At 41.6% G+C, this 26,255-nt stretch overlaps 6 protein-coding genes and 1 long non-coding RNA gene across 9 annotated transcripts; 2 read left to right on the top strand and 5 right to left on the bottom strand.

The window, feature by feature from the left end:
- Positions 1 to 173: 173 nt before the first annotated feature.
- On the bottom strand, positions 174 to 3,895 carry LOC110853589 (cytochrome P450 9e2). Its single transcript, XM_022101875.2, has 3 exons — positions 1,578 to 3,895; positions 1,236 to 1,487; positions 174 to 1,179 (listed from the first exon to the last, which is right to left on the bottom strand). The coding sequence occupies exons 1-3, from the start codon at positions 2,755 to 2,757 to the stop codon at positions 1,001 to 1,003; spliced, it is 1,611 nt and encodes a 536-aa protein (XP_021957567.1). The 5' UTR covers positions 2,758 to 3,895; the 3' UTR covers positions 174 to 1,000.
- On the top strand, positions 3,215 to 5,565 carry LOC118436395. The gene is made up of 5 exons (XM_035854404.1): positions 3,215 to 3,269; positions 3,640 to 3,744; positions 3,894 to 4,198; positions 4,288 to 4,447; positions 4,545 to 5,565. Exons 1-5 carry the CDS (start codon positions 3,215 to 3,217, stop codon positions 4,772 to 4,774), a joined length of 855 nt encoding a protein of 284 aa, XP_035710297.1. The 3' UTR covers positions 4,775 to 5,565.
- A 623-nt stretch (positions 5,566 to 6,188) lies between these two features.
- LOC118436484 lies at positions 6,189 to 6,615 on the top strand. The gene is made up of 2 exons (XR_004835492.1): positions 6,189 to 6,320; positions 6,404 to 6,615. It is a non-coding gene; the product is annotated as an uncharacterized LOC118436484 (long non-coding RNA).
- Positions 6,616 to 6,627: 12 nt separating this feature from the next.
- LOC110853656 (cytochrome P450 9e2) lies at positions 6,628 to 8,603 on the bottom strand. The gene is made up of 2 exons (XM_022101964.2): positions 7,299 to 8,603; positions 6,628 to 7,220 (listed from the first exon to the last, which is right to left on the bottom strand). Exons 1-2 carry the CDS (start codon positions 8,407 to 8,409, stop codon positions 6,793 to 6,795), a joined length of 1,539 nt encoding a protein of 512 aa, XP_021957656.1. The 5' UTR covers positions 8,410 to 8,603; the 3' UTR covers positions 6,628 to 6,792.
- Positions 8,604 to 10,027: 1,424 nt separating this feature from the next.
- On the bottom strand, positions 10,028 to 15,571 carry LOC110853654. 3 transcript variants are annotated; one of them, XM_022101962.2, is made up of 11 exons: positions 14,351 to 15,571; positions 13,958 to 14,282; positions 13,734 to 13,888; positions 13,147 to 13,521; positions 12,952 to 13,074; positions 12,806 to 12,883; positions 12,611 to 12,741; positions 12,187 to 12,542; positions 11,073 to 12,119; positions 10,633 to 11,005; positions 10,028 to 10,554 (listed from the first exon to the last, which is right to left on the bottom strand). In XM_022101962.2, the coding sequence occupies exons 1-8, from the start codon at positions 14,666 to 14,668 to the stop codon at positions 12,188 to 12,190; spliced, it is 1,860 nt and encodes a 619-aa protein (XP_021957654.1). In that variant the 5' UTR covers positions 14,669 to 15,571; the 3' UTR covers positions 10,028 to 10,554; positions 10,633 to 11,005; positions 11,073 to 12,119; position 12,187. The 3 variants fall into 3 exon arrangements, with proteins under 3 accessions (XP_021957654.1, XP_035710551.1, XP_035710552.1); XM_035854658.1 differs by having other exon boundaries at positions 11,073 to 12,542; positions 14,351 to 15,054; positions 15,221 to 15,571; XM_035854659.1 differs by having other exon boundaries at positions 11,073 to 12,542; positions 14,351 to 15,009; positions 15,248 to 15,571.
- A 405-nt stretch (positions 15,572 to 15,976) lies between these two features.
- LOC110853588 (mucin-5AC) lies at positions 15,977 to 19,101 on the bottom strand. The gene is made up of 3 exons (XM_035854403.1): positions 16,711 to 19,101; positions 16,364 to 16,629; positions 15,977 to 16,280 (listed from the first exon to the last, which is right to left on the bottom strand). The coding sequence occupies exons 1-3, from the start codon at positions 19,099 to 19,101 to the stop codon at positions 15,977 to 15,979; spliced, it is 2,961 nt and encodes a 986-aa protein (XP_035710296.1).
- A 1,360-nt stretch (positions 19,102 to 20,461) lies between these two features.
- LOC118436394 (uncharacterized protein YBL113C-like) lies at positions 20,462 to 21,171 on the bottom strand. Its single transcript, XM_035854402.1, has 2 exons — positions 20,552 to 21,171; positions 20,462 to 20,489 (listed from the first exon to the last, which is right to left on the bottom strand). The coding sequence occupies exons 1-2, from the start codon at positions 21,169 to 21,171 to the stop codon at positions 20,462 to 20,464; spliced, it is 648 nt and encodes a 215-aa protein (XP_035710295.1).
- Between the last annotated feature and the right edge of the window lie 5,084 nt (positions 21,172 to 26,255).

Below are 26,255 nucleotides of genomic sequence, written 5' to 3'. Positions count from 1 at the left end.
CAATAAACCATCGTAAAACGTAACTTGCTGAAGACGAGTAACAGAGATGAGTCAGGTCTCATCCTCAGTCACATGAAATCAGGCAAACAATTGCATCAGTGATATTATAATGGGTATGAGTCTATGGATTAAAGCCAGCAAAAAAATAAATGAAAAAAGAACTATGAAAGATGTCAGTTTGACATGTCGGCATTTGCATACATCTTTAATTATACTAATCTTTTGATTTAATTTATTAATATGAATTCGAATTTTTACGGAATTTTTTTAGTTATCACACTTATTTTACACGAATTTTTACACTCATCATAGTCAAATGATGATTTCTTGTACTATTTATCCGAAACAATTACATGTAAGCCTGATAAAAGTAAATATTATCGAAAGCTAGCAATTTAAGCTGATAAAATCAAGCTAGGGTCAATACTGGTTTAGTGCGGAGTGTAATTTGATTTTAAGCTTATTTTTAAAGTGTCAAGAAATTCCGTCTACGTAAACGAATTTTTAAGAATACCCGAAGGGACGCGTGAATAATGGAGCAGCCAATCGCGTGGGCTGAGTCCTATTCTGGAGTAATTAAGTGATTCAAATAATTTGGTAGGCTTATTAATTTATTACTTGCTTTCGAATTAGACTTGAAAGACGTGCGAGGTGTGTCATCTAACAATATTATTACTTTCAGATATAATATATTTTTTTTAAACCGGCGTTTAATGCTGAAATTATTAACGCCTAAATTTATTTGTGTTTTGTTCGTAAGGATAACGCGATAAATTATGTCATCACACTCGTACCTGAGAATTATAATGCGTTATATCAGATAATACTGTAAAAAAATCTAACTATCGTAGTTTGGAATTTGTATGTAAACTGTATGTATGCAAATATTCCTAAATTGTTTCAGAAAAATTAATACGAAATAATGTAAGAATATGTATTTTTGTCATATTTTAGACTGGTATGGTATTTGGTGTTTATATGTATAGGATAATTTCACTAATTAGGATTCATTAATCGCCGTTCTTCTTTTCAAAGCCAGCCACATCCCACCCTTTGGTTTGAGAGATGATGCATTTTCAAATTTCATCGGAATTGGCGTTCTTTTGGAGGGTTCGATATCAAAATTGTGAACGAGTTGGGCAATTGCAAGTTTTACTTCGGTCAATGCAAATCGCATTCCTGTAAAAAATCATTATGCATAAAATGTTGTAAATAATTAATACAAATTCTCTCACCAATGCAATTTCTTGGCCCTTGACCGAACGGGAGGAAAGCGTAGGTGTTAAATTTTCCTTTATTTTCCGGCGAAAATCGCTCCGGGTCGAATTTTTCAGGTTCTGGATAGTACCGTTCGTCATGATGAATAGACATTATTGGGACAATAATTCCGTCTCCTTTCTTCACCACGATATCAGTCCCAGGAATCAAGTAGTCTTCAGTACAACCACGATCAGTGGCCGGTGCGGGTGGATAAAATCTCAAGGTTTCTGGAATTTTATACAAGATGAAAGTAAGTACTTACTTAGGATTACTTATCACTTATTTATTGTGTAAATTCGAATTAACTCAGTTCTTACCATGAATGACCATATCGAGGTACGCCATTTTATGTATCGAGTCATAAGTAAAATCGCCATCATTTTCATCCAAAACGGCTTCAACTTCCTTCCTCAGCTTATCTTGAATTTCCGGATGAATTGCGAGAGCATATGCGCAAAACAGCAAAAGTGATTGTGTCGTGTCAAATCCGGCGAGGATAAAAAGCACGCAATTCGAAACGATGCCATCATCATCCAAAAGGTCGGCAGTCGATACTTGACCTTTGACCTCGCTCTTTATGATCGCGTCCTTCTCAAAACTGTCCAGCTCACTTTCATCCGTTTTTAGCTTATCTTCCCTCACCTCCAACATCAACTGAATAAAGTCGTTCCCTTTCTGCCCAGTTTGGTTTCTCTCTTTAATCGAAGATTTAATCGCACCTGCGAAAAATTGGTGCATATCTTTGTCAAACATTGTCATCCCGATCCGTTGAGAAAACTTGGGAAGCAGGATCATGACAAAAAACTTGAAAAAAGTCTTCGCAGTAAATGTAAGTTGCAGCTTTTTCCCCATCATCTCAAAAATTGAGGGTTCAATTTGATCAAATGCTTGCGAGTTCATGCCACAAACGGCGGAGGCGATCGTGTCCATTGTAAATTTTGAGTATCCGTCGCCCAAGTCGATTTCGCCATCGGTTGATTCCGCCATCCTTTCGTTGACGTATTGGACTAATTTCTTGGAGCTGTCGTTAAAAAGGGAGAAGAGACGCTTAATCTTTCCCGTGGTGAAAGTCGGGCTCAATTTTGATCTCAATCCCTTCCACTTCTCATCATTCTGGAAAATGAGCATCTTGGTCACCAGGATATCAGTACTTGGCACTTTAATCGATCTTCTGTTCACAAAGTGGTCGAAATCTTTAACCAAGATATGCTTTAACATATCTGAATCTGTCACAAAGTAATTGATGCAGCCCATATCAAAATTTCCTGCAACGGGCGCTTGCGCTTCTCTCATTTGGTCGTAGCTTTCTTGAAGCATCTCCACCAGTCCAATTTTCTTGTAAATCATGTAGTAAAATGAATTTACAAAAGCGTTTCCCAAGTGCAGGATTTTTTTTGAACGGAAATACGAAACTTCTTTTCGCTGAGAGTAGACGAGGTATGAGACAAGAAAGATCACGAGAAAGAGGATAACCCACAAGATATCTGTGACCCCCATGATTGCTGTGATCGATAATAAGTGATAAATTGTACAAAAATTATTTGATGCGAACTACCACTGCACACTGTTGGCTCCCAATGTTACTGAATGATTATGTACATATGAGACGAAACGTGATGATTATATATACCCGAGCTGACAGAGGTGAAGATTTGGTAATGATGCACGCAACGATTTGCTAATTAAGAATCGTCACCAAAATTTAAATGTTGATTTAGTAGCATATGCATACCGAATATTCACCGTTAAGATGCAAGTGGCGATAAAATATTGGTCAGGTATTGATATTTCATTAGGCATAAACAGCGCTTACACTCAGTACCATTTTGGTAGCTAGCTTTGAGTACCTAATCAACGCTGAAATTTCGTTGCTCAAAACTTGAAGATTTAGTAGCACAATATTGGCGTTGATAAATAATTCCTGTACAAGCACCTTGTGGGTACGGAAAAATCAATGCCGGATCGGTGCTCATTATCTTCACCACATCAACACTATCTCAGCATTGCCTGTATGTGAGACGCCACCGCCACTTTTATCTTTCATTTTTTGTTTGTGAATCACATAAAATCAAAGTATCATTCGCATTTATTTCGTCATGTCTGACAAAATTTTAAAGCAATTTTGTGTCGTCGAGTTTATTGCTGACCAGACTATTGAGGTTGTTCCAAAAACTTGGCTTTCAGAAGACAACAAAAAGTGTACATTTCCATAGAACAGGCCGAAGGGTTTTAAAAAAATTCAAGAAGATCCTCATTCACGACCGGACCCTTTATGGAAGAGCTGGGAGATCGTTATCAAGACAAGTTCTGGTAAGACTTTTTTATAGATGCTTTAGACCTAAACAATGATTAAATAATTATGTAATTATTTTTTTGCAGATAGTTTTAATCGTGCTAACACTAAAGCCAAGAAGCATTTAAAGCCAAGTTATATTGATACCAGCGACATTGAAATTGGCTGGATCTTCACAATCCACGGGACAAGTGGATGTTGAAGGTATCTATATGAATTTTTAAGAATTTTACAAATTTAAAGAATATTTAAGCAATTATTTCAATTACTAGGCAATGAAGAAATAAGTACCACGAATCAAGCAATTGAACCAATTCCTATCACAATTAATTATGATGAGCGTCTCTCCACTTTAATGCAGGAATTTCGGGGTATGTAATTATTTTTATTATAAATCGTAAATCGTGGTATAAGTGGATATTGCAATTAATTTCAGCTTTTAACTCAGCATTTCAGGTGACTTCGCTCCAAAATCAACTGATTTTACAAGAAGACATCAAAGACCTGAAAACAATAATATTGCGGTCTCTCAGTACTCCTTCACAGTTACGGTCAAGTAATATCGTTTGGCCAATCAAAAACCAAGAACAATTACAGCAAGTGAACGAGATCTTTGCTGCCGACAATACTTTATTTAATCTCGAGGTAATTTTTAATAATTTTATCTTGTTATGCAATTTTATGTATCAGAAATGGCGTACTAATAACTTATCATATGTACATATATTTTAAAGGTTACGTTCTTCTCGCGACTAGGAGGGGATTCAGTGACGCTTGCTGTCAACAACACGTTAAAGGCAATCATCAAACATGAGTTTGCACTAATTTTGAGGTTCACAGATTCCTCTAACAAAGCGGCATTTGGTGGAACTCTGTGCTGTAAATTAGTTAAAGGTAAAATTCGAATTCCTTATTACTATGTAAACGTCTCGAGAGATATAAAAGCGAGATATTAAAATTAATTTGTTCATTTATTTGGTGTAATTTACAGAATCCGTCCGCCAGTTCTACTACAAAGATGGGAATGTTCTCTCTGAGAAAATAAAGCTGGATTTAGTTGAAAGCAGATTGGATTCATTCATTGCTAAGTGGCTTCGGGATTCAGTTAACAGGGGAGAGGAAGGGAAACAAAAGCGTTCGAAGGCGAAAAATGCAGGCACCGAGGTCAACAAAGCACGGGAGGGTCCAGAGGCGGCTGAGTCAAATGCTGAATCAGATTAGAACCGTACGTGTAACTACAAGTTTGCCACAATCATCAAACAATTTCGAAACAACCCCATTTGTAATAAATAATAGTCTAAGTTGTGTTGAACCTTATCAAAATGACAATATTGTAAATTCATCTCAAATTGAATACAGTAGTAGTAGTAGTGATGATGAAAGTAATCATGAATTACACAATGAGATTGGTAGGATTTCCAACCTTAACCACATGTCGTCCCTTAGAAACTGGGCAGTAAACCACAATATTACTCACGCTGCCTTAAAATATTTATTAGAAATATGTCGCAAGTGGTTACCTACTTATGGCTTACCAATTGATCCGAGAACATTATTACAAACTCAGCGAGAAGTTCGGCAAGATATCGAAGGAGGCCAATTTTATCACTTTGGTTTAGAGAAAGGGTTAGCTAGAATCTTAAATTATAAGCAATTTGGCCAAAAATGTACCAAGAAAGTGGAAGTTAGTGGGGCTCCACTACAACTCCACAACTCAACCCAACTCAACTCAACTCAACCACAACTCCATGGGGCCCTTGATAATTTTAGTGCATTTCCATTCGAAAATTTTATGCAAATAATAAAGCGTATGCTACGTTCTAAAAATGCACCGTTAGCTCTAGTAGTTCGACGGCTATCAGAAATAGATTCAGTCCCCCCTAAATTTTCTGCCCAAAAACTAAATTCCTCTCTAACCCGATTTTTTTGCAACGAAACACAACCAAAATCTTATCCTATTTATTGCAAACAATTAGGGATAGGGTATGCACATAAACTGGGAATTTTACAAAAATTAGACCCCACAATTCTATCAAGGAAGTGTATTCTTCTTCCTTGTAAAAAGAAATATTTTTTCGTTTCATTGTGTAATTCATATGAAATCAATCATACTTAGCTATGTTTATTGCTTATATATGTTATAATTCTGTACATATAAAATATGAATCGATTCTTGTTCCAAATTAATTGTAATAAATAATTTTGATTTTTGGATACGAGATTTGCAATACTCATTTACACATTGTCATTATTTCAATGCCGAAATTTCGTTAAGTACTGTGTAACAAATAACCGGCATTTAGACCATGCTGTTAACTAGGTATTGATTAGGCAACGAAATTTCGTTAAACGAAGATCGAACCTCGTTCATTCGTTACTGGTCATCAACGCCCAATCAATACATGATCCTGTCCCATTTCGTTGCTGTTTCGGCACCAAGAGGTGCAGGTACCCAATCAACGCCTATCTGGCAGCTCGGGTAGCCACTCGTAAATAACATGCGGTTCTTCACTCAATTTCGCTAAAATGCTGTCGCTATGCTGTTGCTGCACCACTCAGGCTATTCGCCACGAAACAGTATTTAGCAGTATCAGTCATTGTCATGAGATTAGAATCATAAAAAATATAGTAAACAAAAAAAAGTTGGTGAAAAGGTAGCACTTTACGTACCAGCGTCATGTTGGTCAATACTTGTGTATGATTATGAGTCACAAAATCCACAGTGCAGCCTTATTTAGCCCGAGTCAGGTTGATATTAATAATTGAGGTGGGTAAACTCATTTATTTTTCGACAGATTTTGCTGATCTTGAAACCTGATTCTTAATTTTGTATATTTTACGCGTGTGCAGAAGTTCAAGTCGATTGGACAAGTTTCACGAGCGTATTCGACTGACAAACAGACAGACGACCATGAACGGGTACATAAGTAAACTTGGGCTAAAAATGTGATTCATAATACCAAACCCAAGAAAATGATTTCTTCAAGTCTTTTTGAGCGTGAGGATGAGTCATGGGAGTGGACAGATTCGAGTGCAATGAATAAATAAATCTAATTAGCTCATAAGGAGTGATGTAAATTTCATGTGTATTTATTTCTGTTAATTAGTTATATTACAGCTACATACATACATAAGAAAAATATCTACTAGCGCACACACTTTTTGTACCACAATAAACCTCATCCCATTTAATGAATTAAACGTATTTAATTAAACGTATTCAAAAGCATGCATATTTTCTATTCTTGCTTGCTTCTAAACTTGAGACAAATCTCCAAATCTGCCGGAGCCTTTGACACGGAAAATACCCTGTCCATCTTGATCGGAATGGGTGTCTTTGGGGTGGGCAAGATTTCAAAGGTTTTGACTAAATGAGCAATAGCTACTTTAGCCTCGATAAGTCCAAACCGCATTCCGATACAGTTTCTTGGGCCCAAACCGAACGGGAGGTACACGTACGGGTTGCGTTTAGCCTTATTCTCTGGAGAAAATCTCTCAACATCAAACTGTTCCGGATTCGGGTAGTAGGCCGGGTCAAAGTGGAATGCCTCTGGGTCAGTCATCACAATCATGCCGGATGGCACGACAAAATCCGACCCAGGAACTTTCCAGGCTTTCGTACACTTTCGTTCTAAACGGGGCTGGCTTTGGTACATTCGTTGCGTTTCTGAAAATTTTTTAAGGTCAAAGTTAAGTAAGGTTTTTGACACTGGACAAAATTGTTGTAAATTTTTGTTTTTCTTACCCGCAATAAACATGTCCAAATAATCCATTTTCGACGCGCTGTCATACGTCACCTCTCCCCCCGTCGACTCCACCGCGGCCTCCACATTTTCCCTCACCTTTTCCTGAAGCTCTGGATTCACAGCGAGCACGTAGCAGGAAAGTGACACCAAATTCGCCACGGTGTCAAACCCGGCGAAAAAGAAGAGAAAACATTGCGCCATGATGGAGTCGTCCGACATTGACATTGCTGTTTTATCCCCATTTTCGCTCTTTTCTCCTTTCCCTTCATGCCTCGCCTCCACCATCAACTGCAGAAAGTCGTCCCTCTTCTCCTTCGATGCCTCCCTCTGTTTCAACGCCGTGGAAAGAATCCCCTTAAAATAGTTGATCACTTCAGCATCAAAGGCTTTGATTTTCAAAAGGGTTGCTATCTTTGGAGCAAATATGAATACGAGAAACTTCATAATTAGAAACTTTGAAGGTTTCACTGCTCTTGTCGCCAGACGGTAAAAAATCGGATCCGGTTCGGACAGTGCGCCTGTCTCGATTCCAAAAACCGTCGCCCCAATAACATCGACGGTGAAACGCCTCGCTAGTTCGGGTATCGTGACGACGTGACAGCCAGTTTCCGGGTTTACTGGAATGTTTCCTACATGAGTTTCCAACCGTTTTCCGGAACTATTAAACTGTGCAAACATCCGACGTAGCTTGCCCGACGTGAAGGTTGGTGAGAGGAACGACCTCATGGCTTTCCACTCCTGGCCGTGAAGAGCAACGAGCATTTTTGACATCATGGGGTCGGTGGTCTTGACATCTCGGCGATCTTCAAAGTGGTCGAAATCCTTGACAAAGACGGCACGAAGGAGGTCAGGATCATTAACGAAGAGAGCGTGCGAGCCTTGCTCGTAAACTCCGCCAAATTTGGCACCAATTTTCTTCAACTCGGCGTAATAGTTTTGATCGAACATGGTCTTCTTCCAGGTTAAAAGTTCACTCCAAGTCGTCCCCTTTTGGACGAATGGGATATTCTTGGACGACCAGAAGGCGGCATGGCGTCGTTGGGCGAGGTGGAAGTAAAGGAAGCCGAGAGAGATGAGGGTGAAAATGAGGATAACGAGTTCCACCCACATTTTGAATTTTATTCTGGATACAAATTTGATAAATTGGTGCTTAGTCAAGTGCACAAGTTTTAATGAGACGTTTAAGCTTGGAGAGTGAGATTTTTATGCGAGAAGCGGGATCGAATTTTGCACGTATAAGTTGGACGTGCAAAATACGAAAGCTTTGGGAGTCTTTTTTTGCAGATCAGTTGACTCGTAGTAATGCTAGGAGGATGCACATACATGTGTATTTACAAGGCGAGTAGGCGGGTTTGTTTGTGATTGTCAATGCCAAGGTCATACAAATGAACTGAAGTTCAGGTATATACAGAACGATGAATAAGAGAATAACGTAACATACGAATGTAATTGCATGTATGTAAAGTGTTGTCTGTGGCACAAGTACATACAAATAATCCGGACTTGTTTGTTGTTGTGGGGCGAGGATATTAATTTTATGACGCACAGAAGAAGGTTAGTTGGGAGAGAAGTTGTGGGTGATAATAAAATATCATGTTATTATTTGTGAATATCAGAACCATGTTTATCAATCGCTCTGATTTATGAAAGTTTCATAAATGCATATAAAAATTTGTAAAATTAAATCTAGTGAATGAATCATATCCGCTTTAGTTTCCTGCATTTCTGGATTTTTTAAATCAAAATCAAAGAAACCTCAACCGCAAGCTAAATATAAGTATTTGCATAAATGATTCCACGTCACATATATTTTTGCCATCAAGGTTGTCCACATTTAGTGATTTAGCTGATTTCTAACTTCTCCTCAGTCAAATGTAGTTATCAATTAAAAAATATATTTCGTTTGCCTAGAATTTTCATTTGCAACGTATGAATTCACGTTAAAAATCTCAAAATGTTTGCGAAAATATCGTTCATTTTCGTTGTATTTGTTCTGCAAATAATTTTGCACTCTGAAAACATCGTGCTAGCTGAACCAGAACCATCCCTCCAATTTTGGTTCCCCATACTTTCAAACGGCCAGTCATCCTCACAGAAGGAGGAAGATTTGCAATACTCAACACCAGCTCAAAGTCGAAAATCAGGGCTAGAAATGCCATTGAGCGAAGAAAGTGAGGAAGAAGACAAAACTCCCCTCTCGAAACCGGAAATGTTTCAACTTCTCCTTAAACTTTCCCCACAGCGCAAGAACGGAACAGCTTTCACTACAAAGACTGTAAAATATTTGTCCCATCTGACCGAACCGGAAGTGAGAAAAATGGGAGCAGAACTCTTCCAGTTTAGCGAACAAGTAAACCATCTCTTGTCGGAAAAGTGGTTCGAAATATTGATGAATACGAACGAAGGAGTCGATTTAGGGGACGGGGACAGAAAATCCGGGGTTGAAGTGGACAAATTGTATGGCCAACTTTCTGTCAGAGTTGTAAAGGAGGTCGCTTTAATGCCGGAGTACAAGAGGTTGGGATGGGTGAAAAAGTTCATGGTTGACGGAAGGCCGAAAAATCGGGCGAAAATTACGAGTAACATGTATTAGTTAGAATTTGGCTAAAAACTCGATATCATTAAATACATGCGAACAATCTCACCTACCATTGTTACATAATTTAAAATTTTAAGGCATGTACTCGTTGATGCTCTAAATCTAAATTGATTATCAATTTTCATATTCTAAGATACAAATCTCACTTGCTTTATTGTAAATTCAAATAAATATGATCATGTATTAACATTGGTAAGTGTCCTTATGTCAATAATAATTCTAAAAATAATAAACTTCATCCTACGGATATTTTCCTGGAGGAAGTGTTCCCAAAATCGTCGTTCCCATTGAATTTCAATAAAGAGTCGCTGAAGTAGGAAACTCCAGTAATTGTTTAAAAACTTATTAAGAATTAATTACTGTAAATATGTAGCTATTGCTGTTAAATATTGAGAATTAGTAAATTAGATGGCCGACTTTTCATGCAAACATTAAGGCTTGAATTTCCGTCCCAGTGGGGTCCGTAGTCCATCCCGAGTCTGTGGAATTGCTTGTAGAATTTCTATTGGACAAATGTAGCATATTTTGAATCGTGGAGATTATACTTTCTCCTAGTTCCAAACTGCCATCATTTCCGGTTTCACTTGAGGACATTATGTCATTAGCGTCACTGCTATTGACACTGCCGACACGATTGGTCATCGTTGTCCACATTTCTTTAAAAAATATTATCCAAATGTACTGGTAAAGTTTATCAAGAATCTATGTACATCATTTTTAATTAGCTTCTCTACCATTTGATGGGGTCGACTGTCCAGAATCACTCGAATTGTCGACATCTTCCAAATTTTCCTCCACTACCACGGCAGACAAGTTGCCGTAATGATCCCCCGCCTTGGTGAAAATGAGGGAGGACGACAACAATGAGGTCTCATCCAGAGTAAGAATATTCGCCCCACTTCCCGTTGAATTTGTCATGTTGGAGGAATAATTTCCTGAAAGTAGGTCTGACTCCAGAGATTCTAACGAATCGTTATTCCCCTCAGTTGAGTTAGTGGCGTTGTTGAACTCGGTAAAATTGTTAGCGGAGAAAGTAGTATTTCTCATATTTGTGATGGTGTGATTCGATGTTCCAGGTAAATCGTCCTCATTGGGTAACGATTTTCCCTGATATGTAATATCATACACAATTAATAATTAAGTAGAAATCATAAATTTACTTATCGTCCCTTACCTCAATGCCGGTGATAACCCCACGGGACGAGAACTGTCCCAAGAGTAGACAGAAAACGGAGAAAGTTGCAGGAAAGCTCATTTTTGAGGCAATTTGAGACAATCAGGTAACTTTGAGTGTAAAATGGAATTAGTTAGCACTTTTCCTACACATCGACCGACCCGGCCAGCCAACTATCCGTCCAAATCAGCACTGAACTCGGATGACTTCCTTCCTGTCTCTGGCCAAACGAAGCGAAAGAAGTGTGTCACACTCACTCACCTGCCGGAGAAAGTTGGAGAAAATATGTACGTGCAAATCGTAGGCAGACTGTCGCCCTGCATTCAAACTAATAATCTCAACTCAATCACAATTCCCTTTTATTATTGAGTGTGAGAACAGGATTTGATGGATATGAAGAGATTTATGTGGGACGGTCCGGTTTGGAAATGCCTAGCGTGTCGCGTGAATGATTCAATTGCAGGTAAAATGCTGTACTACTACCAAATAAACCGAATTAACTGGATCAGGGCATGCAAATCTTATTGATCAAACTTTTTCGAGGTTGTTAATAATCTTGGTTTGCTTCTGGCTCTGGTGTCGTGTGTATTGCCAAAATTCAGGCAGCAAAATGAGGGATTGAAGCAAATCAACTTTTATTAGAATTCATAACCATCACCGATCTAATTATAGAGTTGATATTTTATGTTACGTACGTATTCTTTGACTGATTATATATTCAGGCTTTGACTGGTATATGTAGTTAGTTATGACGTTTTTGCATACTAATGAATTTGGCAGATGTTCACACTTTCGTGACTGCATTTCTGAACAATAATTTTGTAATATATACATACATATTTCATAAACTGAGTCAGATTCTAATTATCAATCCGCCTTTAATTATGACGTTAATGTAATATCCGGGTACGGCATTCGGTTGGACCAGTGGAAAGCAAAATTGACAGTTATTTCTCTTTCACCAGTTTGGCATTTTGAAACCTTGAGCTGTCCGTTCCTCTTGCAAATTAATCAAATTTAGTCGAGGAATAGCCACGCGACGAAAATCTATAACAATGCAAGTCTTTCTGCAAAAATGAGGTCGAAGAAATACTGACAAGGTCAATAATAATACATTAATGATGTCGCCCAAGTAATATTGACCCATCTTCACCATCTCCGACAATGTGTTGCGATGAAGCTGCCTGACTCGTATTCGAATTGGACCGTGATGTTTTCAAGTTGAAATGAACGACAGGAATACGCAAATTATTTCTCGAAGAACTTGACATCGATCTAGCAGCGGCTGAGTTAGAGCGATAAACACTGCTCTGACTTTGGTGTGGATTCGTTGCAATTAGCACGTTTGGCGAGGAGATGACAATCCTTCGATCTTTAATTCCCTCGAGTATCGCGTCGCACGGGAGTCTCGGCATTTTTTGTGAAAACCAAGGCAGATTTCTCGTCCTGCGAAAACTTCTGTGGTCATACCTGAAGAAAATGGTGGAATGTGAATATGAGGATGTACTAGTAGATGTTTTTCTTGCATATTTTTATACCACACTTTCCACACGATGAAGAAGATAAGGATCACTTCGGTCGCGATGATGCAGTAAATCCAGATTTGTTGATCGGGGTTTGATTCTTTTGGGATGATGCATACGTCAAAGATTTTGAGATCCTTTAATGGCTGCGATGAGTTTATGATTAAGTAGTTAGTTAAATATTTAAGTTTCAAGTAATCAAATCCATACCAAATATCCAGAAGAAGAGTACATATTTCTACAAAATATTTCTTTCCAGTCCGGATTTCTCATAGAATTCAGCAGACTCTGAACAATTATTTATTCACATTTTTGTGTAACTTATGCAATAATAAGCGCGCATAATCGCAAGCCACCTTTGTCTCTGTCGCTGTAGTGCAGTCACACTGGAGATAATTATACCCCAGGAAGGTGTCCCCTTTATTTTTGTCTTTATTATTCTGAACGTTCCTCACTGCAGTGAGGAACTCGGCAGGAATCTACACCACAAAGCGATACATATGTAAATATATAGATGAAAATTTTAAATATTTATCAAAAAAAATCATTACATGATGAATATGATTGCTCTGCAAACTCAGGGACATGAAATCATTCAAAAACGGTGACCCAATCAGCGACTCGACCCTCACCGAGTTGTTCGTGGCATCCAAATAAATCAAGTACGGTGCTGCTTTAATCGGGCTCAGGTCTTCGATCAAATTGTGACTGATATCCACTTTCCACGTTTGGATGGGCAGCGTAGGAAACTTGGTCAGGCTTCTGTTAGAACAATCGATCGCGAGGGAAATCGCGGTCGAGCCGCGCCGTCCTTTGTGACTGATTGGATAGTGAGCAAACTTGTCCTCCAGGTCCTTCTGGAGGCCGTGTAAAAGGCAGGAGGAACACTTTTTCTTGTCGATTTTGGCGCAGGTGTCCTCCACTTCCTGGGAATAGAGGGTTACAAGATTAGCTAGAATTTCGCTTATATGAGGATATGAACATAAGAGTGAAACTCGGCTTTATGTGTCAACTTTCTCTTAAAAAATTATGTCTATGCAAAATAGGAGTACTCCATTATATCGACGAATAATGGAATAATGGAAGATTCTCCCAGTTTACATCCGAAGTTTAAAATATTTTTTATGATTTTTCTTACCGTTTTCGCCTTGAGACACCCCAGCAAAGAGAAGACCTTATGGGGCAAAGGGAACACGCACAATGCATCGTCTGCATCTTTCAACATGTCGAATCCCAATGGGTTGATCCATTCCCACATCGTTGACCAGACGAAATGACCCTCTAAATGGTTCCCTAAAAGAAATTACGTTTTGATGCAGATTCATAAAGTTTGAGTATTTTCTTTCCTATTAAATTAGTTACCTCCCAAATACAGAGATTTAAGTGACGGCAAACTGAAAATGCTTCTCGGCAGTTCAACCTCAGTGTCAAACCAGTTTTGCGACAAGTCGAGAATTTCCACGTGGCCAAACGCCTCCAAGGAAAACGACTCCTCTAAATATTTCGGGTTGAGAATATTTCTCGAGAAGTTTACGGCCACGACATTTCTGTGAAGTCTGCCCTGCACCAAAGTGAGGCCAGAGTTGACGACGGAAATCGTCTGCAGTGTGGGAAACTGGTAGAACAGGGTGAGATTTAGGGTGGAAATATCGCCATTCACAATTTCCAACGATGTGATGGATTCCGTCTGAAAAAATTTTGCATGGGTTATTTTTGCATGATTTTTTTTTTTGCAAATCAGTCTTTTTCAAATACCATTTGCACCAGGACGAAATCAATATTTTTAATGTTTGAGCAACTCAAACTTCCTCCCGATACGACGAACATGTCACACATTTCAGGCTTGCCTTCCTTCTGCTTAATAAATTTGCTTTTCCTCGACCGATCAAAAATTGTGATGTCGGGTTGGTCGTGAATTTCAACTTCGTAATCGTCCCTCTCATTTGGATTTGTATCGTTGATGGTGTTTGATGAAGAACTGTTTGTTATCTTGTCACAAAGTATGACCCATGTCGACCTTTCCATGGCCATTATGAGAAAACTGACAAGTATGAACTTTATGTTTTGAGCCATTTTACATGAAAAATAAAATTTGGCTAAAATAATAAAAATCTACATGTGTAAGAAACCACTAGGTCGTAGGCAGTATTGATTATTACGAAAATTTGGATCTATTCTCGTACATTTTTAATGACATATTTTTAAAGGAAATACAAAAATAAATTATGCAACGTAGATGATTACACATTTATGCAAGTACGTGTATATATGTAACTCAACCTCATTATTAAGTATGTATTCTCCATATAAAGTAATTTTAAGACACAAGTCGAACTTAAATTAGTATTTAAGTCGAGCAAAACAAAACAAAAATCCCCGATTTAAATGCTATTAATATTCTTCCTCGATTATTTCTTAACCAAAAAAATATACCAATTGCACGTGAAGTAAGAAACCAACTAAAGGTGCGTTTATGCTTCACGCTATCGTCACGATCTCCTCCAAATCCGATTTTTTGATTGGCTGAGCGAAATTATCACTATGACAATTAAAAATTTTAACCAATCAAAAAATCGGATTTGGAGGAGATCGTGACGGTGACGTGAAGCATAAACACCACTTAACACTTAAATATTTGAAAACAGCATGCACCACGTAATGCACTTTGACAAATAAAAAATCCAGTTTTTTTTTCATTCAAGGAATGTGACCACCATGTCGTGCAGGTGTTGTTTCCTGGCTGTGTTGCGTTAAACGCCCATTAAATAGAGTAGCTGGGAGAATATTGTCTCAAGATAAGATAAGGCGAAGAGAACAACACATTTGTCATTGCTGACACTTTCCAGTGCGTTGAGATTTACGTCGAGACAAATTACGTGACAAATGGAAGATGACACATATTAAAGAAAACTAAAACTACTATCCGTAGATATTCTGTACCTAAAAGCGAACAAGAGAAATATCTGATATTCTAACAATACATTTTAGCTAATGAATGGTCATGGTACGCTGTTTCTTATTTTTATCATGAACGGATGCATATTGCGGTTTAATATTTATTGATAAATATGGCTCAACAAAGACCAAACTGACCAAGAATGTTTATCTAGAACGGGACAGGATCAAGGACAATAATATTTGCAATGCTAGAGACCACTTCACATTTCCACAATTTGTCTCACTGCATGCACTCTAATTAAACAAAGCAAACCAATTTTTACGCATGACATAATTATGAATTCAAATGTATGCATGGCTTCCTATCTAGGTTTAACTCGAGTATTGAATATTATGAATTTTAACTACTTCCAATTCTATTTTGTAATTTATTTTAACGCAACACTTCTTACGATAAATTACGAATTTATACATTAGATATTTCTAATGATGAGCAAGCTTTGGTATGGCGACAGGAGTAATGGTTTTGCCCTTGCTGTTGACGACACCTCCCTTCGGATGATCGGTCGTACCTTCTTTATGATGATCTCCATGTCCCTTTCTTCTATTTTCTTCCTTTAGCTTGGCCTGCAATTTTTCCAACTTGGCACGAAGGAGTTCTTCTTCAAGACGACGCCCGTTATCGTCCAAGTCGTCCTCCCCGGCCAGCTCTAATTCTAAGAGGTCAAAGTCTGGGGGCAAGGTCAGGCCGGCCTGCTCATCTGCTTTCAGTCGAGAGTAGAAATACCTGAGAAAAATATGTCAACCGTAAATTTTGATTGTAGATTTTTACTGTAGATTGTGTATAATTGTTTGGTGTGTAATAAGTACCAAAAAATGATTGCTAGGATCAACTGTGTAACGATTACGATGATTGAAATTGTAATATTGGCTCGCATCATGTGTTGCAAAGCTCTTTCGAAAAAGTGCGGATTGGAATTATTCTTCTTCTGGGACGTAGTGTTGACCTCTTTAGCCCACTCCAAGTATTCGTCCAAGTTCTCCAGTGTCGGCGGAGATGCTTGCGTCTTCACCAAATCTTTACATTTCAGCCCGACCCCGATATTTTTTTCGCTTTGCACATTCCTCTCACATCGCTAGGTGGGAAAGTATGCAAATGATTTATATATAAGCTTCAAAAATAAATTATAGACTTGAAATATGTATTTTGAAGTTACGTTTTTCCAAAATATCTTGTCCAATATTATATTTTCTGGGACGCCCCTCGTGATATAGTAGAGATTCAGAGTGTCATTGATCACTGGGGGTTCTATGGTTGATGAAATTGTCGTCTTTCGAGTTTCTATCGTCTCAGAGGGAGTTGTTGGAACGGGTGTCTGTGTTTTGCTGAATGGAGTTGACGACATTAAAGGGACAGTTTTGTCTGAAAAAGTACTCTCTGTTTCCCCTGCAAAAGTCTCAGATTTACTAGAAAAAGTAGTCTCAGTTATCTCTGAAGAAGTCTCCGTTTGGCTTGAAGAAGTAGTCTCAGTTTCGCCTGAAGTAGTCTGAATATTGCTTGAAGATGTAGTCAATATTGAGAGAGACGTAAGAACTTGACGCTTAGGTCGAGACTTTGGCATATTTTTGGCCAACAAATGAGTTCCCTTTGTGGTAGTCGAGGATGTCGAAAAATAGGTTCCGGTGGTGTTAGATGGTGTTGTCGACAAATAGGTTCCGGTGGTGTTAGATGGTGTTGTCGACAAATAGGTTTCGGTGGTGTTAGATGGTGTTGTCGACAAATAGGTTCCGGTGGTGTTAGATGGTGTTGTCGACAAATAGGTTCCGGTGGTGTTAGATGGTGTTGTCGACAAATAGGTTTCGGTGGTGTTAGATGGTGTTGTCGACAAATAGGTTCCGGTGGTGTTAGATGGTGTTGTCGACAAATAGGTTTCGGTGGTGTTAGATGGTGTTGTCGACAAATAGGTTCCGGTGGTGTTAGATGGTGTTGTCGACAAATAGGTTTCGGTGGTGTTAGATGGTATTGTCGACAAATAGGTTCCGGTGGTGTTAGATGGTGTTGTCGACAAATAGGTTTCGGTGGTGTTAGATGGTGTTGTCGACAAATAGGTTTCGGTGGTGTTAGATGGTATTGTCGACAAATAGGTTCCGGTGGTGTTAGATGGTGTGGTGGTAGGCGAAATTGTCGACATATAAGTTCCTGTAGAGGTGGATAGAGTTGCTGAAGCATCAATTCCTGTGGTTTTAGGCCAGGTAGTAGATATGTGAGTCGTAAATGTCTCTGCTGGGGTGGATCCCGTCATGTGAGCTGCTGTTGTAAACAAATTAGCTCCCGTGGTGTGACCTTCCGTTGTCGACATGTGAGCACCCGTAGTTTGAGCTGCTGTTGTCGACATGTGAGCTCCCGTCGTGTGACCTTCCGTTGTCGACATGTGAGCTCCCGTGGTTTGAGCTGCTGTTGTCGACATGTGATCGCCCGTGGTATGACTTTCTGTTGTCGAAAAATGAGCTGCTGTTGTCGACATGTGATCGCCCGTGGTATGACTTTCTGTTGTCGAAAAATGAGCTGCTGTTGTCGACAAGTGAGCGCCCGTAGTGTGACCTTCTGTTGTCGACATGAAAGCTGCCGTACTCGACATGTGAGCGCCCGTGGTGTGAGCTGTTGTAGTCGACGTGTGAGCGCCCGTGGTGGGAGCTGCTGTTGTCGACATGTGAGCGCCTGTGGTGTGACTTTTCGTTGTCGACATGTGAGCGCCTGTGGTGTGACCTGTTGTCGACATGTGAGCGCCTGTGGTGTGACTTTCTGTTGTCGACATGTGAGAGCCTGTGGTGTGACCTTCTGTTGTTGAAATGTGAGCTGCTGTTGTCGACATGTGAGCGCCTGTGGTGTGACTTTCTGTTGTCGACATGTGAGCGCCTGTGGTGTGACCTGTTGTCGACATGTGAGCGCCTGTGGTGTGACTTTCTGTTGTCGACATGTGAGAGCCTGTGGTGTGACCTTCTGTTGTTGAAATGTGAGCTGCTGTTGTCGACATGTGAGCGCCTGTGGTGTGACTTTCTGTTGTCGACATGTGTGCGCCTGTGGTGTTACTTGCTGTTGTCGACATGTGAGCGCCTGTGGTGTGACCTTCTGTTGTCGACATGTGAGCGCCTGTGGTGGGACTTCCTGTTGTCGACATGTGAGAGCCTGTGGTGTGACCTTCTGTTGTTGAAATGTGAGCTGCTGTTGTCGACATGTGAGCGCCTGTGGTGTGACCTTCTGTTGTTGAAATGTGAGCTGCTGTTGTCGACATGTGAGCGCCTGTGGTGTGACTTTCTGTTGTCGACATGTGAGCGCCTGTGGTGTGACCTTCTGTTGTTGAAATGTGAGCTGCTGTTGTCGACATGTGAGCGCCTGTGGTGTGACCTTCTGTTGTTGAAATGTGAGCTGCTGTTGTCGACATGTGAGCGCCTGTGGTGTGACTTTCTGTTGTCGACATGTGAGCGCCTGTGGTGTGACTTTCTGTTGTCGACATGTGAGCGCCTGTGGTGTGACCTTCTGTTGTTGAAATGTGAGCTGCTGTTGTCGATATGTGAGCGCCTGTGGTGTGACTTTCTGTTGTCGACATGAAAATTGCAGTCGTGTTGGGCGAGGTTGTCGTCATGAAAGTTGCTGTGGTGTTGGAAGGAGTTGTCGACATGAAAGTCGCGGTCGTGTTGGAAGGAGTTGGAGTTGTCGACATGAAAGTCGCGGTCGTGTTCGAAGGAGTTGGAGTTGTCGACATGAAAGTCGCGGTCGTGTTGGACGGAGTTGTCGACATGAAAGTAGCGGTCGTGTTGGGCGAGGTTGTCGACATGAAAGTTGCTGTCGTGTTGGACGGAGTTGTCGACATGAAAGTAGCGGTCGTGTTGGACGGAGTTGTCGACATGAAAGTAGCGGTCGTGTTGGATGGAGTTGTAGACATGAAAGTTGCTGTGGTGTTAGACGGAGTTGTCGACATGAAAGTTGCTGCGGTGTTGGACGGAGTTGTCGACATGAAAGTAGCGGTCGTGTTGGATGGAGTTGTCGACATGAAAGTTGCTGTGGTGTTGGACGGAGTTGTCGACATGAAAGTAGCGGTCGTGTTGGACGGAGTTGTCGACATGAAAGTTGCTGTGGTGTTGGACGGAGTTGTCGACATGAAAGTAGCGGTCGTGTTGGACGGAGTTGTCGACATGAAAGTAGCGGTCGTGTTGGATGGAGTTGTCGACATGAAAGTTGCTGTGGTGTTGGACGGAGTTGTCGACATGAAAGTTGCTGTGGTGTTGGACGGAGTTGTCGACATGAAAGTAGCGGTCGTGTTGGATGGAGTTGTCGACATGAAAGTTGCTGTGGTGTTGGAAGGAGTTGTCGACATGAAAGTAGCGGTCGTGTTGGGCGAGGTTGTCGACATGAAAGTTGCTGTCGTGTTGGACGGAGTTGTCGACATGAAAGTCGCGGTCGTGTTGGAAGGAGTTGTCGACATGAAAGTAGCGGTCGTGTTGGGCGAGGTTGTCGACATGAAAGTTGCTGTGGTGTTGGAAGGAGTTGTCGACATGAAAGTCGCGGTCGTGTTGGAAGGAGTTGTCGACATGAAAGTAGCGGTCGTGTTGGGCGAGGTTGTCGACATGAAAGTTGCTGTGGTGTTGGAAGGAGTTGTCGACATGAAAGTAGCGGTCGTGTTGGGCGAGGTTGTCGACATGAAAGTTGCGGTCGTGTTGGAAGGAGTTGTCGACATGAAAGTAGCGGTCGTGTTGGGCGAGGTTGTCGACATGAAAGTTGCTGTCGTGTTGGACGGAGTTGTCGACATGAAAGTAGCGGTCGTGTTGGGCGAGGTTGTCGACATGAAAGTTGCTGTGGTGTTGGAAGGAGTTGTCGACATGAAAGTAGCGGTCGTGTTGGACGGAGTTGTCGACATGAAAGTAGCGGTCGTGTTGGATGGAGTTGTAGACATGAAAGTTGCTGTGGTGTTAGACGGAGTTGTCGACATGAAAGTTGCTGTGGTGTTGGACGGAGTTGTCGACATGAAAGTAGCGGTCGTGTTGGATGGAGTTGTCGACATGAAAGTTGCTGTGGTGTTGGAAGGAGTTGTCGACATGAAAGTAGCGGTCGTGTTGGGCGAGGTTGTCGACATGAAAGTTGCTGTCGTGTTGGACGGAGTTGTCGACATGAAAGTCGCGGTCGTGTTGGAAGGAGTTGTCGACATGAAAGTAGCGGTCGTGTTGGGCGAGGTTGTCGACATGAAAGTCGCGGTCGTGTTGGAAGGAGTTGTCGACATGAAAGTCGCGGTCGTGTTGGACGGAGTTGTCGACATGAAAGTCGCGGTCGTGTTGGAAGGAGTTGCCGACATGAAAGTCGCGGTCGTGTTCGAAGGAGTTGGAGTTGTCGACATGAAAGTCGCGGTCGTGTTGGACGGAGTTGTCGACATGAAAGTAGCGGTCGTGTTGGGCGAGGTTGTCGACATGAAAGTTGCTGTGGTGTTGGAAGGAGTTGTCGACATGAAAGTCGCGGTCGTGTTGGAAGGAGTTGTCGACATGAAAGTCGCGGTCGTGTTGGAAGGAGTTGCCGACATGAAAGTCGCGGTCGTGTTCGAAGGAGTTGTCGACATGAAAGTCGCGGTCGTGTTGGACGGAGTTGTCGACATGAAAGTCGCGGTCGTGTTGGGTGAGGTTGTCGACATGAAAGTTGCTGTGGTGTTGGAAGGAGTTGTCGACATGAAAGTAGCGGTCGTGTTGGACGGAGTTGTCGACATGAAAGTAGCGGTCGTGTTGGGCGAGGTTGTCGACATGAAAGTTGCTGTCGTGTTGGACGGAGTTGTCGACATGAAAGTTGCTGTGGTGTTAGACGGAGTTGTCGACATGAAAGTTGCTGTGGTGTTAGACGGAGTTGGCGACATGAAAGTTGCTGTGGTGTTAGACGGAGTTGTCGACATGAAAGTTGCTGTGGTGTTAGACGGAGTTGTCGACATGAAAGTTGCTGTGGTGTTAGACGGAGTTGTCGACATGAAAGTTGCCGTAGTGTTGGAAGGAGTTGTCGACATGGAAGTAGCGGTCGTGTTGGAAGGAGTTGTCGACATGAAAGTCGCGGTAGTGTTGGAAGGAGTTGTCGACATGGAAGTAGCGGTCGTGTTGGAAGGAGTTGTCGACATGAAAGTCGCGGTAGTGTTGGAAGGAGTTGTCGACATGGAAGTAGCGGTCGTGTTGGAAGGAGTTGTCGACATGAAAGTCGCGGTCGTGTTGGGTGAGGTTGTCGACATGAAAGTTGCTGTCGTGTTGGACGGAGTTGTCGACATGAAAGTTGCTGTGGTGTTAGACGGAGTTGTCGACATGAAAGTTGCGGTCGTGTTGGAAGGAGTTGTCGACATGAAAGTCGCGGTCGTGTTGGACGGAGTTGTCGACATGAAAGTAGCGGTCGTGTTGGACGGAGTTGTCGACATGAAAGTAGCGGTCGTGTTGGGCGAGGTTGTCGACATGAAAGTTGCTGTGGTGTTGGAAGGAGTTGTCGACATGAAAGTCGCGGTCGTGTTGGAAGGAGTTGTCGACATGAAAGTCGCGGTCGTGTTGGAAGGAGTTGCCGACATGAAAGTCGCGGTCGTGTTCGAAGGAGTTGGAGTTGTCGACATGAAAGTCGCGGTCGTGTTGGACGGAGTTGTCGACATGAAAGTAGCGGTCGTGTTGGACGGAGTTGTCGACATGAAAGTAGCGGTCGTGTTGGGCGAGGTTGTCGACATGAAAGTTGCTGTGGTGTTGGAAGGAGTTGTCGACATGAAAGTCGCGGTAGTGTTGGAAGGAGTTGTCGACATGGAAGTAGCGGTCGTGTTGGAAGGAGTTGTCGACATGAAAGTCGCGGTAGTGTTGGAAGGAGTTGTCGACATGGAAGTCGCGGTCGTGTTGGAAGGAGTTGTCGACATGAAAGTCGCGGTCGTGTTGGAAGGAGTTGCCGACATGAAAGTCGCGGTCGTGTTCGAAGGAGTTGGAGTTGTCGACATGAAAGTCGCGGTCGTGTTGGGTGAGGTTGTCGACATGAAAGTTGCTGTCGTGTTGGACGGAGTTGTCGACATGAAAGTTGCTGTGGTGTTAGACGGAGTTGTCGACATGAAAGTTGCGGTCGTGTTGGAAGGAGTTGTCGACATGAAAGTCGCGGTCGTGTTGGACGGAGTTGTCGACATGAAAGTAGCGGTCGTGTTGGACGGAGTTGTCGACATGAAAGTAGCGGTCGTGTTGGGCGAGGTTGTCGACATGAAAGTTGCTGTGGTGTTGGAAGGAGTTGTCGACATGAAAGTCGCGGTCGTGTTGGAAGGAGTTGTCGACATGAAAGTCGCGGTCGTGTTGGAAGGAGTTGCCGACATGAAAGTCGCGGTCGTGTTCGAAGGAGTTGGAGTTGTCGACATGAAAGTCGCGGTCGTGTTGGGTGAGGTTGTCGACATGAAAGTTGCTGTCGTGTTGGACGGAGTTGTCGACATGAAAGTTGCTGTGGTGTTAGACGGAGTTGTCGACATGAAAGTTGCTGTGGTGTTAGACGGAGTTGTCGACATGAAAGTTGCTGTGGTGTTAGACGGAGTTGTCGACATGAAAGTTGCCGTAGTGTTGGAAGGAGTTGTCGACATGAAAGTTGCTGTGGTGTTGGAAGGAGTTGTCGACATGAAAGTAGCGGTCGTGTTGGACGGAGTTGTCGACATGAAAGTAGCGGTCGTGTTGGGCGAGGTTGTCGACATGAAAGTTGCTGTCGTGTTGGACGGAGTTGTCGACATGAAAGTTGCTGTGGTGTTAGACGGAGTTGTCGACATGAAAGTTGCTGTGGTGTTAGACGGAGTTGTCGACATGAAAGTTGCTGTGGTGTTAGACGGAGTTGTCGACATGAAAGTTGCTGTGGTGTTAGACGGAGTTGTCGACATGAAAGTTGCTGTGGTGTTAGACGGAGTTGTCGACATGAAAGTTGCCGTAGTGTTGGAAGGAGTTGTCGACATGGAAGTAGCGGTCGTGTTGGAAGGAGTTGTCGACATGAAAGTCGCGGTAGTGTTGGAAGGAGTTGTCGACATGGAAGTAGCGGTCGTGTTGGAAGGAGTTGTCGACATGAAAGTCGCGGTAGTGTTGGAAGGAGTTGTCGACATGGAAGTAGCGGTCGTGTTGGAAGGAGTTGTCGACATGAAAGTCGCGGTAGTGTTGGAAGGAGTTGTCGACATGGAAGTAGCGGTCGTGTTGGAAGGAGTTGTCGACATGAAAGTCGCGGTAGTGTTGGAAGGAGTTGTCGACATGAAAGTTGCCGTAGTGTTGGAAGGAGTTGTCGACATGAAGGTCGCGGTCGTGTTGGTTAAAATGGTTGACAAATCAGATGTTTGAGCGGAAATCGTCGATACTGGGATGGCTGTTGTATTTGGAAAGGGCGTTGTCGATAGTTGTGTCGTTGAGGGGGCTGGAGTTGTTGGAGCATCTGTGCAAAATTAATTTCATGAAGTTCATATTAAAGTGAAAAAACATTTTATCGGCACAAGAATGCAAGCTTACAAGTTGCTGAACATGGTCCTCCAAGCGTGGGGACGCAGTTCTGTAAACAAAATATAAAAAGTTAAATTGAATATTTAATAGATTTGATTACCGTGGGACTCATGAAAATATGTGGTAGGCACAAAATTCCATAACTGCTCCTACGACATTTTATGTGCACATCAAATTCAAACATTCAAATGTATCCAGATGTGCTTATTAGCAGTATAGCCCATAATGTGTTTTAAAGTTGTTTTAAAAATTTTACATACGAAATATAGAAGTATCGGTGCACAATAAGGTTGCCACTAAAAAACTAAAAACATTGATCAGAGGTTAAGCTAGAGTTTCTAGTAACAAATACAAAAGAAAAATGACTAGAAATATTTCGGGGTAAATCAGGCTTGCATCTTAAATAATACCTCTTTCTCTTTATCGAAATGATGTCCCACGGGACAAAACATGTGCGTTATTCTCCCATCCACGCAAGCAAAATATCCTTCGCAGTCATTTGGATCTGGAGCTACATTCCAGGAATCATTACATGGTTTCCCCGGAGGAGTCGTTGTCAGCAAAATTTGAGTCGTCGTCGGTTCCGCAGTGACCGTAGTCGGTTCTGTAATAGCCGATGACGTCGTCTGATCAGTGGGGGGCGCAGTTGTCTCGTAGGTCGTGAGCACGGTCGGGAATGTGATGGGAGCCATAGGAGTTGAAGGTTTACCGATAATTGGTACTCGTTTCGGAGGCCTCGCGTTTATAAAGATGGCTGGAAAATTGGGGAATGAACAGTTAATTTTGCATAATCTTGCATAATTTTCATGACTCATTGTAATTTATTTCTTACAGTTATTTCTGTCGACGGGTATTTTGAAGTAGAACCACTCGTCCCTCTTCAGAACGGGAGGTTCTCCATCCTTATTCTCCAAATAGAGAAGTTGCTCCACAAAGAGGTCAAACTTAATCTGGAGCTCGGTAAAGACTTGCGGGGTTTTCAGCTCCTGGGTCGCATTGTTGTAAAATCCGTTGGAATTGAGAGTTGCATTATATTCGACTCGAAACTCGTCAATTATCGTCTCAATTAAACGTTGCATCAAATTCTTTGTAAAAGTGTCGTTAAATTTGGAACTGAATTCATTTAATCTGTAATCCTTCCGGGTCTCCCATTCCTTGTAGTCGTCTCTCTTCTTGCTTTTCCAGAAATTCATTTGACTCTCCCATTGGAGCAGTTGGAATCCACCCGTAGTCCTGAAAATTTTTGACAAAATTTCACCTTGAGTTGAGTTAATTTGCATAATTGATTATTTAATCAACCTAGTCTTGTTTTTGTACGTCCATCCCACACCGCGCCCACAGGTTTTTGAGGAGTTGAGAACATTGAACTTTTTATGACGGATGCAACACCCGCTTGGAAAATCTGGACTTTGTGTTATCACTGGCCAACCCTTGACACGATCGATCTCGGTGAACCCGCAGCATTCCTACGATGCAAACAAATGTATAAACAAACCTTTCCGAATTTTTTTCGGCTTTAAAGAAACCGTACACAAGTTGTTTGGAGGAGATTGTAAAAGTGCTGGGTGCGATTCGTCTTGTTGAGATGTTGCTTTATTTCGTCCTGCATGTTCCCAAAGAGGCTGTCATTTTTATTGCTGCCGATCGAACTAGTGATCCCCTTAAGGTACCACAAGAGGTTGAATATTTCAATTTTTTCTGGACTTAGCAACATGATTTTTTAGAGAAAATGAGTCAAGACATGAAGTACGGCTCCGCATAACAACAAGGGCATTGGGGCATTTTTAAGAGCTCCCCGAGATGGAGGGGATGGACTTTAAGGTCATAATGGTTGTTATTTGGAATCATTATATATTTCTGCAGGGTGTATAATCGGTTTGTGGGCTCATTTGTGTCTGGTGAAGAGATGTGAACCATTTTTGTCCTCAGAAACATAAAATAATATGGAGGGGCAAGTATAGAAATGCTATTTCGAAAAGTATGGAAGACAATATGGAAATGAGACCCATTATGCTCCCCAAGTAAAACTATTTCGCACGATGTGGGAGTCGTCCCACGTTTGTGCTCCGTATGGTTTTGACGCTAGGACGTTTTAAAAAAATTCATCATGGTCGACTATTTTGGATATAAATACGTAAGTATAAGTAACAGCAGAAGGGGACATTTACCAAAATTTAGAGTAGTAATTTTTTTTACAAAATTTGTATTTGAACCAAATTTCTACCTACTATAATTTCTGAGAAAATTACAATCAAACTGACAAGGGAAC

Source organism: Folsomia candida, unplaced genomic scaffold (genome assembly GCF_002217175.1).
Source record: "Folsomia candida strain VU population unplaced genomic scaffold, ASM221717v1 Fcan01_Sc008, whole genome shotgun sequence".
In the NCBI taxonomy this organism is placed as follows: domain Eukaryota; kingdom Metazoa; phylum Arthropoda; class Collembola; order Entomobryomorpha; family Isotomidae; genus Folsomia; species Folsomia candida.
This window is presented reverse-complemented; position numbering and strand designations above follow the sequence as displayed.

Coding starts and splice junctions, on each gene's coding strand:
- LOC110853589 (XM_022101875.2), bottom strand. CDS start 2,757: ATGGGGGTCACAGATATCTTGTGGGTTATCCTCTTTCTCGTGATCTTT. Junction 1,488..1,577: donor CCTCGATATGGTCATTCATG/GTAAGAACTGAG, acceptor ATAAAATTCCAG/AAACCTTGAGATTTTATCCA. Junction 1,180..1,235: donor AGGGCCAAGAAATTGCATTG/GTGAGAGAATTT, acceptor GATTTTTTACAG/GAATGCGATTTGCATTGACC.
- LOC118436395 (XM_035854404.1), top strand. CDS start 3,215: ATGCCGGATCGGTGCTCATTATCTTCACCACATCAACACTATCTCAGC. Junction 3,745..3,893: donor CTTCACAATCCACGGGACAA/GTGGATGTTGAA, acceptor AATTATGATGAG/CGTCTCTCCACTTTAATGCA. Junction 4,448..4,544: donor GTGCTGTAAATTAGTTAAAG/GTAAAATTCGAA, acceptor TGTAATTTACAG/AATCCGTCCGCCAGTTCTAC.
- LOC110853656 (XM_022101964.2), bottom strand. CDS start 8,409: ATGTGGGTGGAACTCGTTATCCTCATTTTCACCCTCATCTCTCTCGGC. Junction 7,221..7,298: donor TTTGGACATGTTTATTGCGG/GTAAGAAAAACA, acceptor AAAAATTTTCAG/AAACGCAACGAATGTACCAA.
- LOC110853654 (XM_022101962.2), bottom strand. CDS start 14,668: ATGGCTCAAAACATAAAGTTCATACTTGTCAGTTTTCTCATAATGGCC. Junction 13,889..13,957: donor TAAATCTCTGTATTTGGGAG/GTAACTAATTTA, acceptor AATTTCTTTTAG/GGAACCATTTAGAGGGTCAT. Junction 12,742..12,805: donor ACTCTTCTTCTGGATATTTG/GTATGGATTTGA, acceptor AACTCATCGCAG/CCATTAAAGGATCTCAAAAT.
- LOC110853588 (XM_035854403.1), bottom strand. CDS start 19,101: ATGTCGACAACAGAAAGTCACACCACAGGCGCTCACATATCGACAACA. Junction 16,630..16,710: donor ACAAGATATTTTGGAAAAAC/GTAACTTCAAAA, acceptor TTTCCCACCTAG/CGATGTGAGAGGAATGTGCA. Junction 16,281..16,363: donor ATCCTAGCAATCATTTTTTG/GTACTTATTACA, acceptor TATTTTTCTCAG/GTATTTCTACTCTCGACTGA.
- LOC118436394 (XM_035854402.1), bottom strand. CDS start 21,171: ATGTCGACAACCTCACCCAACACGACCGCGACTTTCATGTCGACAACT. Junction 20,490..20,551: donor AACACCACAGCAACTTTCAT/GTCGACAACTCC, acceptor CCAACACCACAG/CAACTTTCATGTCGACAACT.